General features: G+C 38.2%; 2 protein-coding genes across 4 annotated transcripts in view; one reads left to right on the plus strand and one right to left on the minus strand.

The window, feature by feature from the left end:
• The window catches only part of TTC3 (tetratricopeptide repeat domain 3), a 61,055-nt gene extending 59,587 nt beyond the window's left edge, over window positions 1–1,468 (minus strand). For 2 of the 3 annotated variants that reach the window (XM_071753225.1, XM_071753217.1), the window contains exon 1: window positions 905–1,468. In XM_071753225.1, coding sequence (XP_071609326.1) covers window positions 905–979 — 75 coding nt within the window. In that variant the 5' untranslated portion in view covers window positions 980–1,468. The remainder of the gene's footprint in view (window positions 1–904) is intronic. The other variant, XM_071753234.1, reaches the window with a different exon arrangement.
• A 118-nt stretch (window positions 1,469–1,586) lies between these two features.
• On the plus strand, window positions 1,587–4,879 carry PIGP (phosphatidylinositol glycan anchor biosynthesis class P). Its single transcript, XM_071753274.1, has 5 exons — window positions 1,587–1,660; window positions 2,065–2,171; window positions 3,534–3,606; window positions 4,110–4,228; window positions 4,615–4,879. Exons 1-5 carry the CDS (start codon window positions 1,596–1,598, stop codon window positions 4,743–4,745), a joined length of 495 nt encoding a protein of 164 aa, XP_071609375.1. The 5' UTR covers window positions 1,587–1,595; the 3' UTR covers window positions 4,746–4,879.
• The last annotated feature ends 8,090 nt before the right edge of the window (window positions 4,880–12,969 follow it).

Here is a 12,969-nt window from a genome sequence, read left to right on the forward strand (position 1 = left end):
TTCCCTTTATGCCCTCCATTCATCAAGCCCAAGGTGGCATACCCACAGAAATTAAACTGAAAATGAAGATTTAGCACTTGCACAGAATCAAGAGCTTCCTTTCCACAGCATAACACACACATCGCCTTAAAGAATAAAATATCTAGCACCTTATGCTAACACAACTGTTGAATTTCATTTTGACTGTAGCACAGAGAATAAGCATTTCTTGATATAAACAAGTTCCAAGGAGACTCACTGCTCTACTGGTAATGGTCCTTTGTAAAGCTACTGCTTTACAAATCAGAAATTCAGTTTCCCCATACTTTTTATTACTGCATAGGGAGAATAGCAGGCAAGCAAGCTTGTGTTTGGCAACAGCAACAGTTAGGATAAATAACTTGTAACTAAACTCTCTGAATAGCAGAAAGATTAACTACCAGCTACAGTGTCTTCTAAGACTCATTAAGCATAGCAAGAAAGGGAAAATAAAAGTAACAACTTAGTAAGTAAAGGTCTTATTAGGCACTGAGAACTAGAAAAATGCAAGTGATGAAGAGAACAAAGAATGGGTGAAGACTGAAGTTAATTTGCAATTACAGGAAGCGAATCTGTCAGTCTGGGCTGTATCATACCAGACATGGCCTGGATACATACATAGCCAGGTTGGTCAAGTTCTGTTAAGGGAACCTATGCATCACTGTCTCGTTTAGTATTTCGTAATTGTATTTCATTCAGAAAAAACCTTCCTAATACAGGATACAGTCTCTACACTCTACCCCACTTTAGCAAGTGAGTAACACACAGGGATATAAGGTATCTTTCATCAGTTGCAGTTAATCAACATTAGCAACTACGCTGTAGATAAAATCTACGTATAAACGCCAAGAGAACATCTTTTTAGCCTAGTTTCAAACCTACTTACCAACTCACAGTAACATTTATCACCAGTATAGGTAGTCAGGGCCGCAAATATTGTTTCAGATATACGCTCATCCATGTTGCAAGATGCTAAAGTAGAAGAATTACGATAAATACACGTGAAGAAAGCAAGAGGAGAATAACGTGCTGCGCAGGACTTAAAATAATGGCCGCTCCGCCATTAGACCCCGGAAATCCCCGGGCTCGCCACTGACACGTCGCAGAACGGCGTTTCCCAGCGGAAAAACCCTGCCCCTCTGCCCCGTCCTCCCCAGTGGCAAGGAGCTCCAGCGATCCCGGAGGGGCTCCGCTGCTGCCCCCGTGTCTGACTGCACTCGTTTCCGGTCCCAGGATGACCCTGCCGGGGTCTCCGGAGAGACGACCGTTACCCTCCCGGATACAGCCCCACCGGCAGAGAAGAGGTGCCGGGACTATCGAGGCACAGGCGCTCCCACCGCCGCCTCAGCGCCCCGTGCCCGCTCCCTCATACTCCGGTTCTGCGGGACCAGACCGAAGCAGCACCCGCCACCCTATACCGCCAACCCCTACCGCCGCCCCGCCGGGCCCTGCTGATTGGCTACGTCCTCTCAGGACGTCAAGGAAGCCAGCCAATGAGAGGCGAGAGAGCGGTCCGCCGGCTCCGCCCACAGCCGTGTCGAGAGCTCTGCGCAGACGTAGGGGAGGTTACAGCGGGGATGGGGGGGGTTGTTCTCTGTCTGCGCATGTGCGAGGAGCGGCGGGAAGGGAAGACGGAAGCGCTCTAGTAGTGGGTAGAGGGAGGGGCTGGGCGGCTCCGCCTTCCCCTTGCTGTGGAGGGGCTGAGGGGCTGCCTAGGCTGTGGTGTTCGCCTGTAGCCAGAGCGGCTTCACGGGGCGGAGGGGAGAGGGCTGGAGCCCAGGGGGTGTTTGGGGAGGGAGGGGGTGAGGTGGGTCGCTTAAGGGGGGGAGGGGGTTAAACGGCCGCCGCGCGCGCCCGTCGGCCCTGAGCTCGAGGGTGAGGGGGGAAAGGGGGGAGGGCGAAGCGGCGCCTGCATGAGCGAGCGAGAAAACGGGGGGTGGTCCGCTCATCCCTCCCACACCGGTACCGGGGTGTTCCGAGGAGAACGTACCGAGAAACTTAATAGGTGCTTGTCCCATTCTACCCCCCCCACCGTACCCCCTTCACCCGAGGTCAAGGCAAGAGAACCAGCATGGTTGAAAACTCTCCATCACCCTTGCCAGAAAGGGCAATATATGGATTTGCTCTTTTTTTAGGATCGTGGTTTGGCTTCAGTAAGTATCTTGATTACTGAATACTTCATCGGGAAGTGTTGCTTTGCTTGTGAGGTGAATGTAACTGCAATAAAATAATCCGAAGATGGTCAGAATTTTGTTATGATACCTGTTGTAAGCGTACACGATGAAGGACTCGGTGACCATTACTCACCAGACGTGCCGGTTGTTACAAAAATCGTGGAATGGTTTCAGTTGGCAGGGACCCCTAAAGATCGTCTAGTTCCAACCTTTTTGCTATAGGAAGGGACACTTTCCACTAGACCACGTTGCTTAAAGGTACATTCTACCTGTTGCTGCCTTTTACCATTTCTTCGTGCTTTGTCTTTAACCGTATTGTGAGGTCCACTTTATGTTGCAATCATATAATTTAAACAAATTGTCCGCATTCTCATTTCAGTAACATTCTTACTGGAATTATATACGTTGTTACTATTTAGTAATCATGACAGAGAGCATTAAGAGAACCTTCCTCACCCAAATAATGAAAAAAATACTTGAGGCAATCTGGCCAACGACAGTGGAAAATTATGAGGGTAATACTAGCATTTCTTTGCTGGTGTGACAGTTGCTTTAGCATTTCAGCAGCAATATCTTGCGTACCCACACAGGACCAATGCTTGAGAGGATAACACTTTTTTAACACAAAACGTGCTACAAATATACTGTAGTCAAACCAGAATCCTAAAGTTTGTTCTTTTCACCCTTAGGAAGTAAGTAGATGTTGGCTTCTATTACTCTCACGGGAAGCCGCTATGGTTCAATCATTTGTACCTCTGGCTTCTAACATGTTCCCCTCTGGTTTTGTTAAAACTTTACTCTGGATTTGTTGTTATGCAGCAAAAGTTCTCAGTATTGGTTTTGCTGACATCAAAATTATTAACTTAGCATGAATCAGTAAGTATTTCCTGTAACTTTTTCTGAACCTTTCCATCCAAGCACTGCAAATCTACTAACGATTCTTTCATTAAGAAAGATTTCTTCAGTTAAGTGAGTCATTATGTAGCCATTTTATGCTTTAATATTTTCTGCATTAGATGTCATTTGTCATGCTTGTACTGAGTGGTTTTGTTTTGCAGTTCAATGTACAAGAAATGCTTGTCTGTCCATACAGGAAATCAGAAACTGAATGTTAAAGCAAATTTTTAAAGGATATTATGTAACCAGCTGTAAAACATTGCCCCATAATAAGCAGGTTTTCTGGCTGACAGTCATATTGTACGATATTTTGGTAGAGCTATGTTGGTTTAAATATACAAAATTGTGTCTCTGTGTGAATCAATAGGGAGGTATTGCTCAAAAGCTTAAGATGGAAGTATATACCAATTGTACTATTACTGACTTTTTAATTCCTTTGTACAGTCTTGTATCTTATCTGGGCATATGTTCCTGAGTCTTGGCTGTTCTCGTTGGGGCTAACATACTGGCCTCAAAAGTAAGTTCAACTCTTTAGCCTGAATGTATGTGAGTATGGAAAACTTATTTATTTTCAAATAACACAGTAGTGGTCTTTTATTAAATCCAGTTTTTCCTGATGACAAAGGACTGAAATATTTGTGAAACATTATTTTACATAGATAAGTAGCTATGATGAAAATCTTTCACTATGTCATGAAAGAAATAGTATTTGAATGTTTTATGATAAATTGACATTTTGTTTCCAATTGACATTTTGTTGATGAAAATACAGCAAACTTTAGACTGTAATTTAAAAAATAAAAACCTTCTGCAAGGAATCTATTTGAAACTTTATAGCAACTAGCTACCTTGACTCTGCAGTCAATAATCCTTTGGGAGGGACCAGGGTCCATATTGAGAAGTGCTGTTTCTTTTCCTCCTGGATAAGTTTGTACTAGATACAACCACTATATTAAAACTGTTATATCACTAGGCATTTTTTTTGTTATGGTATGTAAATATTAAAATCTTTTTCTTCAGGTACTGGGCAGTTGCTTTGCCAGCATACCTACTGGTTGCTATAGGAATTGGTTATATATTGCTTTTGGGTATTAACATGATGAGTACTGCTCCACTTAACTCCACACATACCATTACAGGTAATTTTACTGGTGTTTCTTTTAAGATTTTGATACAAAAAGCTCATACAAAGTGTTCAGACCACAAATTGAGCTGTGAGAGGGTGGTTTTTGGGGTGTTTTTTTTGTCCTTTTTATATTTGGTTAGTGTGGTTTAATGTCATGCAGCATCTTAAACCGAGCAACATCACAGACTGTGATTTCAGCAGGAGGGTTGGGGTTGACTGCTCGAAGGACTGCTAATATATGTTGATGTAAAGCATTTCTGATGCCCATCTCATTATTCCTCAGCAAGATGGGGTTTTCAGCATCACTTGCAGGACATAAACTTACAGAGTGTTGTATTATATGGCATTTCTTGAAAGAAAAATCTTTAATACGTGGCATATTCTCATTGTCTCCTGTAGATAACTATGCAAAAAAGCAGCAACAGAAGAAATTTCAAGAAGAAGCAATTCCAGCATTGAGGGATATTCCCATCAGTGAAGTAAACAGAATGTTTTTCCTTCCTGAAAAAGTAATCTGCAATAGCAGATAGTCGTTATTAGTATCTGTTAGAAAAAAGGATTAGGAGAAGTGTTACTTAAAGAAAATCAAAACTTTCCCAAGCTATAAAAAATCCTCTCTGTTAGTAGAACAAAGCTGATTTATTTTCTGAATTTGTAACAAAATTTATATTAACACATCTCACTGAGTTTACTTGATTTTAGTATTATGCATATTAACCTGCATGGGTATGAGAATTATGTCATAAATTTATGTAACCATTCTTGTGAGTTTCAAATAGCAGTGTATTGCTTTTAAAATTCTGATTCTGGATGAAAGTAATAGCATTTGGACATAGCTTAATTCTATTTCCTGCTGAGAAAATTAAATATACTAGTCAAATGCTTTGTTTTTTAACAAATTAAGTTTGAAGTGTTTACACTGTAAATAGAGTTTTCATTTGTAAATATTAATAAAACGTGGCTAATTTTTACTTGTTTAAAGCTAGTCATTTTTCTGTAGTTCTATAACATTTGCCCTGAGTAAATGTGTATAGTGGTCCTTTTTTGTGTTGTTGTTGGGGTTTTTTGTTTGGTTGGTTTTGAGTTTTGTTTTTACAGAATTCTGTACTCAACAAACTATGTTGTGGGGTTTTATTGTTTGGCTTTTTCTACTAAAATACCACAATTACTAGAAATAAAGAAGGTGGCTTACAAAGATTTTTGAAACAAGTCTTAAAATTACCAGTCTTAAGAATACTGAAAAACAAGCTCAAGGAGATTTCTAGAAATAAAGGAACCCACAGTTGCATCTTGTTGCAGTTTAGGTTATAGCACAAAGCACAGTAACTTGTTACGGCAATGGTTAAGGTGTTCCTTGAACAGTGAGTTTTCTTTCATGTATGCATTGCTTAACAGAGACACTTTTAATTTCCTTTCTTCCAAGGGTCACAAACCCCATTATCTTCAGTAGTCAGAGTTACTTAATTTGGTTATAAAAAACCAGTGAATATAGAGCTTCCTTGTTGTTTGTTAAATCTATAAGCCAACTTCTGAGCAGCAGAGAATGTAGTTTAAAACATCGCTGTTTTATTAAAAGATAATATCGTATTTTTTAATGTCTGTGTGAGGAATCTTATGCCAGTTATTTAGAAGTTGGTCAAAACAAGTATGAGTTGCTGTGGGAAGTCTTAAGACCCAGTAATCAGTCTGGTATGAGTATGAAATTTGTAGGGTTTTGGTACTGTAGACTTAAGCAATTTGCTGGTTTTTCCTGCATTTGAAGACAAAAGTCATTCTAGGTAATACAGGTAGGAGAAAAATATCTTCTTAGTGCAGGAAAAAAGTGTGTTCTATGTTTCTTTTGCTTTCATAGAAATAAATTCCATTTTTAATTCTAAATTGATGACAAGTGAAAGCCACATTTCTGGTATGATTTAATGTAAGGTAATTTAGTCCCTGTTAAGGATACTCAGATTCCTTCAGAATATAGAAAAGCTACTGGAAAATGGCCTCAAGCCCTGAAAGCAAACAAATTAAAGGACTGTAAACCTTGGACAAAGATTGTATCAGTGATGAATCTGCCATTTCATTTAGCTACAGACCCCACAATTACGGGAAAACTAACAGAGGCACCTAAGCGAGTAGGAAAACTGGAGCCATTTGTTTAAGTAAAACTTAACAGACATGAAACTCAATCTTTGTTTTTCTGTCACTACTGTGTAGTGGTGGTTCAAAGTGACTGTAGTGACCTTTTCTTCAACTTAGGAGTAATGTTTGATACTTCAGAAACTGCATCTGTGATGAAAATAAAGCCAAGTAGCATATTGTATACAGGTTTATAAATATATTCCAGGAAGGAATTCCAGGTATACAGGATTCATCATTTCACATTCTTGCCTATGACTGTCATTAAGGAAAAGATAAGCAGCTCTGCCAGTGAAGAGATGAGAGGTTCTACCTTTTGTGAATATACAATACACTTACAGCTTTAGTTATCTAGTGGGATTTATATCGATTTTGCCTTAGGTAGTATCAGGAAAAAAACTGAAATGATTGAACTGCGTTGTTAGTAACGCTTTTCTTTACAAAATATATGTGTTCAAAGACTGGATATCAGGTATCCATTCTTCTCAGGGACTGAGGAAAAACTAAATAAATAAAGGCAAAACCTTAAATATGCCCCCGTTTTCACCCTTCAGACTTATTGATGGTGTATTGTTAGCAGTAGCTAGTAGTTAGACCAACTAAACACAAACTGTAACTGACTGACAAGCGTTGTCCCTGTTGAAGTAAACAAAATGATGAAACTTCAGCTAAGCTTTTTAATGCAACTTCTAGGATTCTTTTGGATGTTGGAGACTAGTGGCATTTTAGGCAACTTGCTATAAACGTAATCTTGTAAGACAGGTTTTTTAATGGTATTTGAATTAATGTGTGTGTAAACATATCATAAAAAAATAACAAAGGTGCAGTGTTCCCAATGAAGCAGGAAGGAAAAAGCATGCCAAAGGAAATAATAGAGCTGTGGTCACCAAATTTGTGTGAAGGTGGTAGAGTATGTATCTCTTCTTTCCATCTTAGCTGCAAAGGGAAGGGTAATAACAGCAGAGATGATGTGCTTATGAGAAGTGCTTAATGTGCTTAAAGTTGAGAAGTACTGAAAGAGAAACTTTGGGAATAGGGTGATGGAAATTATTAAAAAGGGAAGTGGTTTTGTTTTTCTCTTTTGCACTGCACTGTACTGAATGCCATAAGCTTGGAGGCATCAGCACAGGTACAGATTGTATGCATATGAAGTAGAAGAGCTAAATTAATTTATAAGTTTAATTTCTGTTGCAAACATTCGTAGAAGCATTTTGTCACTTTGAGATGATCAAGGAGCCATAGTAAAAAACTCTTTCCAAGGTAAGGTGGAAAGGTATAAAGTGTGTGCAGTAAAACACACAAGCACATGCGTAAAAAGCACAATTTTGTGTGTGTTTGTGTTTACTGTTCTGACAGATAGGATGACTGGAATAGAAAAGGAAAATTAAACACAGCATCTCTAATTTATTTCTGTTTGTAGACATGAAAACTATATCCTTGCAAGAGGAAATGTTGAGTGAACTTGTTTCAGGAATAATAAAATAGAGTTCACTTTCTCCTTGAGGTAAACAGGTATATCTTTGCTATGGAATGCTGTCAGCTTGATTTGATGATCTTTAAAATAACCAGTGCTGGTGATAGGGGAGTGGAAGGCATAATAGGCTAAAAGGTGAGTAACAAATTATATTGCTCTAGACTTTTTTTATGGCAAAATAAAGACTATAGAAACTAGAGACTATAGCTCTCTAAAGCTACCTGAAAGGAGGTTGTAGTGAGGTCAGACTCTTCTCTCTGGTAACAAGTGATAGGATGAGAGGAAATGGCCTCAGGTTGTGTCAGGGGAAGTTTAGATTGGATATTGGGAATGAAAGGACTGTCAGGCACTGGAACAGGCTGCCCAAGGAAGTGGTTGAGTCACCATCCCTGGAGGTATTTAAAAGCTGTGTAGATGTAGTGCTTAGGGACACGGTTTAGTGGTGGGCTTGGCAGTAAGCTAGGCTAGTGGTTGGATTTGATGATCTTAAAGATCTTTTCCAACCAAAATTGTTCTATGAAATGCAATTCTGCCACCAAGGGCAAGTGTATACAAAGACATATGGTGGTAAAGTAACATTAATAGGTTTTGTCATTCTTTTCAGTGGGCTTTATACTGCTGTAAGTCACATTAGGCAAAGCCAGGCTGAAAAGATAGCTTAATGAAGAGATTAAAACTAGAAACACTGAATTTCCCACCTCTGACTGAATGACATAAGAATGAAGGTGAGGGTGAGATAGTTTAAATAGCATTAGAGTCATCTTCCTCTTCTTCCCTGCTCCAGCCTTCTGTCCCAGATCAGTGTCTTTGCTGTAGTTGTAGGAATTCAGTGTTGTAGAGTCATAAGAAGCCAGAAGATTTTTGCCCCAATACAGTGTTTCTCTAATACTTAATCCACATTCATGCCAAAGCTCCCACCCACAGGTTCAATGAGGAACTCACCTCTAAAGCTATTTTGAGTTTTTGAATACTGAATTTCTTTAGCAGGAAATCTCTATGGACTTCAATGGCATTTGTGGGTGTAAATGATAAAGTATTTCTGACTTGTAAACAGAATGCTTAAATGATTTTGTGTAAATATATCTTGTTCCATAATGCACCTTTTCATGGGCACTTGAGTCTGAGTGGCTAAACTGTTTAATGCAAAGTTCTGCTTGCTGCTGTAGTGTTAGATTTCCAGCCAGCTCTAAAACTGAGATGAATGGGTCTTTTTGTATCTCTCTCTCTCTATTAATGAATTCAACCATATTCTGAGGAGAAAGTTTTGGAAGCATTTAGTCTTGTTCTGCCAATTTCCTTACTGAGAGACTGCCAAAGTAAAGGCTGTTGTTATGCTGTGCAATTCATGTATCAACCTCATTCTCAGCCTTCTGCAAACAGCAGCTGATAGGTTAATTCAGTCTAGAAATCATCATGATGTGGAGTGTAATTAAAGAGTAGATGTTTGAGTAAATTAGATGAATTTTGTCTCTAGGGCTCATAAAACCACTATTTCAGAGATTGCCTTTTCTTAGTTGTCCTACTACTGTTGTTATTATCTCAATATAAATATAGCTTAGAAAAAAAGTTTCCATGATAGTTCTTCTCTCTCAGTCCAAATTATTACTGCATTGTATTTAGAAAGGATGCTTAGCAAACCTTAACGTTACGCAAGAATGTGCTTCCCTTGCATATATATATATCTTTCAGGAGCTTGTCTTATGGGGGCTTAGAAGGAGAATTCAAGACTGTTTTAACATTCTTTAATTTTTTTTTTCACAAGTAGAAATATAAAATTGCAGACATTGTCTAGCTACCTTTCCAGCATTCACATGCCAGTGCAACATTAACTTGCCTTTCGCTGTCATCATTTTAGACAGTGGAAATCAAAGGGTAGCATTTGATGGAAAAGTTACAAGCTGTTGAACTACTAGGGGACATTCTGTGGAACAGATATCCTGAGCCAAAATGCTATATATTTCTAGTCTTGTATTTGAAATGGTAAGCTCACAATAAACTCATTATTTGGGGATGCTTTGTTATCTTTTTCCTGTAAATGATGGATGACTTTGAGGTCACTGAAAACAGCAAGGTCAGGTCACAGATGAAGTAACAAACCAGAACTGAAAACTGAAAGTTAACTCCAGTTAAATAATAGAGAAGCTATATTAGTTCACTTTTTGTCTTCTCTTAATTATTAACAAACTAGTAAGGGATTACAGTGCATATTTTATTTAACTGTGCAAATAAGAGCATGTTGACATTGTAACATGAAAAGAAAGTCAATTATTGGAGAAAAAAAAAAAAAAAAAAAAAAAAAAGAAAGAAAAGATGGTTTGATAGAAAAAAAGACCATAGTTAAATATTACCAGTCAGATAAATAGTGCAGTAATATTACCTTAATTTACTGTAAAAATGCTTTAAAATACCTTAAAATAGAATTTTCAAGGGGAAACAAAATGTAAAGTTTAGCAGAGGCTGAGAAATTGAATCAATTCATGCCAAGACCATGTTGTCAGACCTCAGCAGTGTGCAAGGATGACTTCTTGAGATATTTCTAAAAGCTTTTGCTATGGAGATCCATTATCCAATTGTATTTCTTTAATAATAGTATCTGTTCTACTGTCTTAAAAAACACACTTAAGATGGGGTTTTTTTTATGGTTTCAGAGGTGTGGATTTGTAGAAGCACTTGCTCATATCATGAAGTTTACATCTGATGCATCCTTCATGCAAACCATTTATGAACATTAAAATGGCTGGCTTGTGGTAGACCAAAGATACATATAGCTAACATCCTGCCTCCAAGGCTGGCAAATACTACCTGCCATAATAGTAAGAGCAAAGATTAAAGTAAGAAGCTAATAACATTTCCCTAGTCTGCAGCAGTGTGAAACTTCTGAGTCAGATGTTTTGTCTTGGTATTTTTCGTGGGAAAATCTTTCATTTACTTTTTCTAAGAAGGCAAACTCTTAAGTTTCAACGTCACAGTGTAATCACAAGTTTGGTTACATGTGCCCTTCTGTTTAAAGTTGCTGCCCACTATTTTAATTTGATATTCAGCCATTCTCCACCATCTCCAAGCTACTCAGGGTATTAAAGATTATGTTTATATACTCATTCATTACTTCAGGGTTGAAAAGTTCTCATCTATTTTGTTGTTTGTGTAATCAATGTAAATGATCATCTATGCCTCCTACCTTCTTTATTGCATTCATATAAAGTATAATTTTCTAGGATACAGCATGCTTATGACTTGCATTTTGAGTTGTTCCTCTGCCATTATTCAGTGGCTACTTGTGTGGCATTTCCAAGCCCTCAGCATTTATCTAAAACTACCTCTCTTTTCTGCCTAGAAGTATTTTTAGTGGAGCTACTATTGCCCTATTTGGTTTTCTATAGCTCAAGAAATTCTGGACAAGTTCAAAATGTTCAGATTCTGCCTGGACATGTGTCCTGGCTTGAGTCAGGATAGAATGAGTTTCCTTTTAATATTTTACTTTTTACCTGGAATAAGATGTTCTCCATCCAGTATTGATGTGGTAGTTCTGTCAGTATATAGGATTGCTGTCTTCACTGTAACTATTTTCTCATGTTGGTTGTTTTACTAGTTAGGTCAGTAACAACTTCTACTGACCAAAGGTTCTTTGCCAGCACTTCTGAAGAATGGTTAGTGCACTGAAACTAATACTTTCAGATTCTCAAAATATTCAGTAGATTTCACAAACTACAAATCCACGTAGAACCTAGTAGTATTACAGCATGTTGCTGGCAATTGTCCAGGAGGCGTCAGTGAGCCACTTGCCACTCCAGACTGGTTGATCATGAGCTGGTAAGAGTACAGGGCAGAAAAACAAAACTCCACACAAGTAGAGTGAGCACCTGGAAGATAACGCATTGATGCTGAAGATTTGGTATCACCTCCAGATGCAGACCTTCAAAAGCTCTGTTTTATTTCTGAAAACATGGTAACTTCTGCTGGTCATACAAGTTGCAGTAACTGTTTTTTCAGAAAGCTTTTGAAGATTTCTGTTTGGAGTTAATAACCAATGCTCAGTGTCAAGACATAGTCCCACCTGTTGATGCTAGTCCCTCCAGCTCAAAAACTCTCGATACAGGAAGATCAGTTGCAGTTCCAGCCAAAACTGACCCCCATTTTCCGTTTCTTCTTACTACAGAATGAATAATGATGAAGTTGGAACATAAATAATTGTGGCATGTTCTATGGGAGAAGTGAAAGATGTTAGAAATGTCTGTATTTTGGTTCCATGTGTCAGGGAGCAAAGATGTGGGGATGACAAGTGAAACGTGAAAGTTGAACTTTCATGTGTCACACCAGGGTTTACAATTTAAACCGGTTCTTGTAATTCAGTATATTGTAGGGTGCTGTCCCCTTGTGTAAATTTAAATAATAGATCTGCTTTTTAGTTTGCAAATAGAGATTTTTTAAAAAATCCTCCATTCTAATATATTCATTCGTTTGGAATCCTAATTTGCCAGACTTAAAATTTATAACACTTGCTTTGTTTAACAGTACATTGTACTAAGAGGAAGACTTGACACACGTTTAAAGTGGCTCTTACAACTGTCTGAACTTATCTACACCATCAACTGTTGTGTGGAAAAGGCTGAGAATCTTGGATTCTGCTTTTGCTTTGTCTCTGGGGCAACTATGGCAGTTTTAGTTAGAGATTGGGTGTCTGAAGCTTAAAAATACTGAAACGTAGTGGCGCCAAATAGCTAATCCTTGAGGTACTTAAAAAATTATGGCAAACACAATTTATGGAAACAAAAGGCTAAGCACAACGGGTTATACCAATTCTCTTAATGAAATAAACTATACTAGTAGAAAGCAGGTTTTACTAGTGAGATAATAGTATTGGAATAAATGCCTCTGTATGGTACATAGTATAAAGATGCTTATGAAAATTAGTAACTTAAGTGTTCCTGAACATCAATTGAAAAGAAACATCAAGTAATAAGATTCACACCTGAATCCCTCTAGATTGAAAGCAATAGTAGGTCAGTTATATTAAAATCATAGATTTTAATCAAAGCCATAGAAAGAAGAGTTTAATGTTGTGGTTAAGAAAAAAACAAAGGTATCACCTAATGCATATTTTAATGCATCATGAAATTAAATCATAGTTTTTAATCAATGCTGACTTTTTTCTGACA

Source organism: Heliangelus exortis, chromosome 1 (genome assembly GCF_036169615.1).
Source record: "Heliangelus exortis chromosome 1, bHelExo1.hap1, whole genome shotgun sequence".
NCBI lineage: Eukaryota > Metazoa > Chordata > Aves > Apodiformes > Trochilidae > Heliangelus > Heliangelus exortis.

Bases quoted from the DNA above. Each gene is read 5' to 3' on its own strand.
- PIGP (XM_071753274.1), top strand. From the start codon at position 1,596: ATGGGGGGGGTTGTTCTCTGTCTGCGCATGTGCGAGGAGCGGCGGGAA. The intron at 1,661-2,064 runs CTAGTAGTGGGT...TACCCCCTTCAC, and splicing joins GAAGGGAAGACGGAAGCGCT to CCGAGGTCAAGGCAAGAGAA. The intron at 2,172-3,533 runs GTAAGTATCTTG...TCCTTTGTACAG, and splicing joins AGGATCGTGGTTTGGCTTCA to TCTTGTATCTTATCTGGGCA.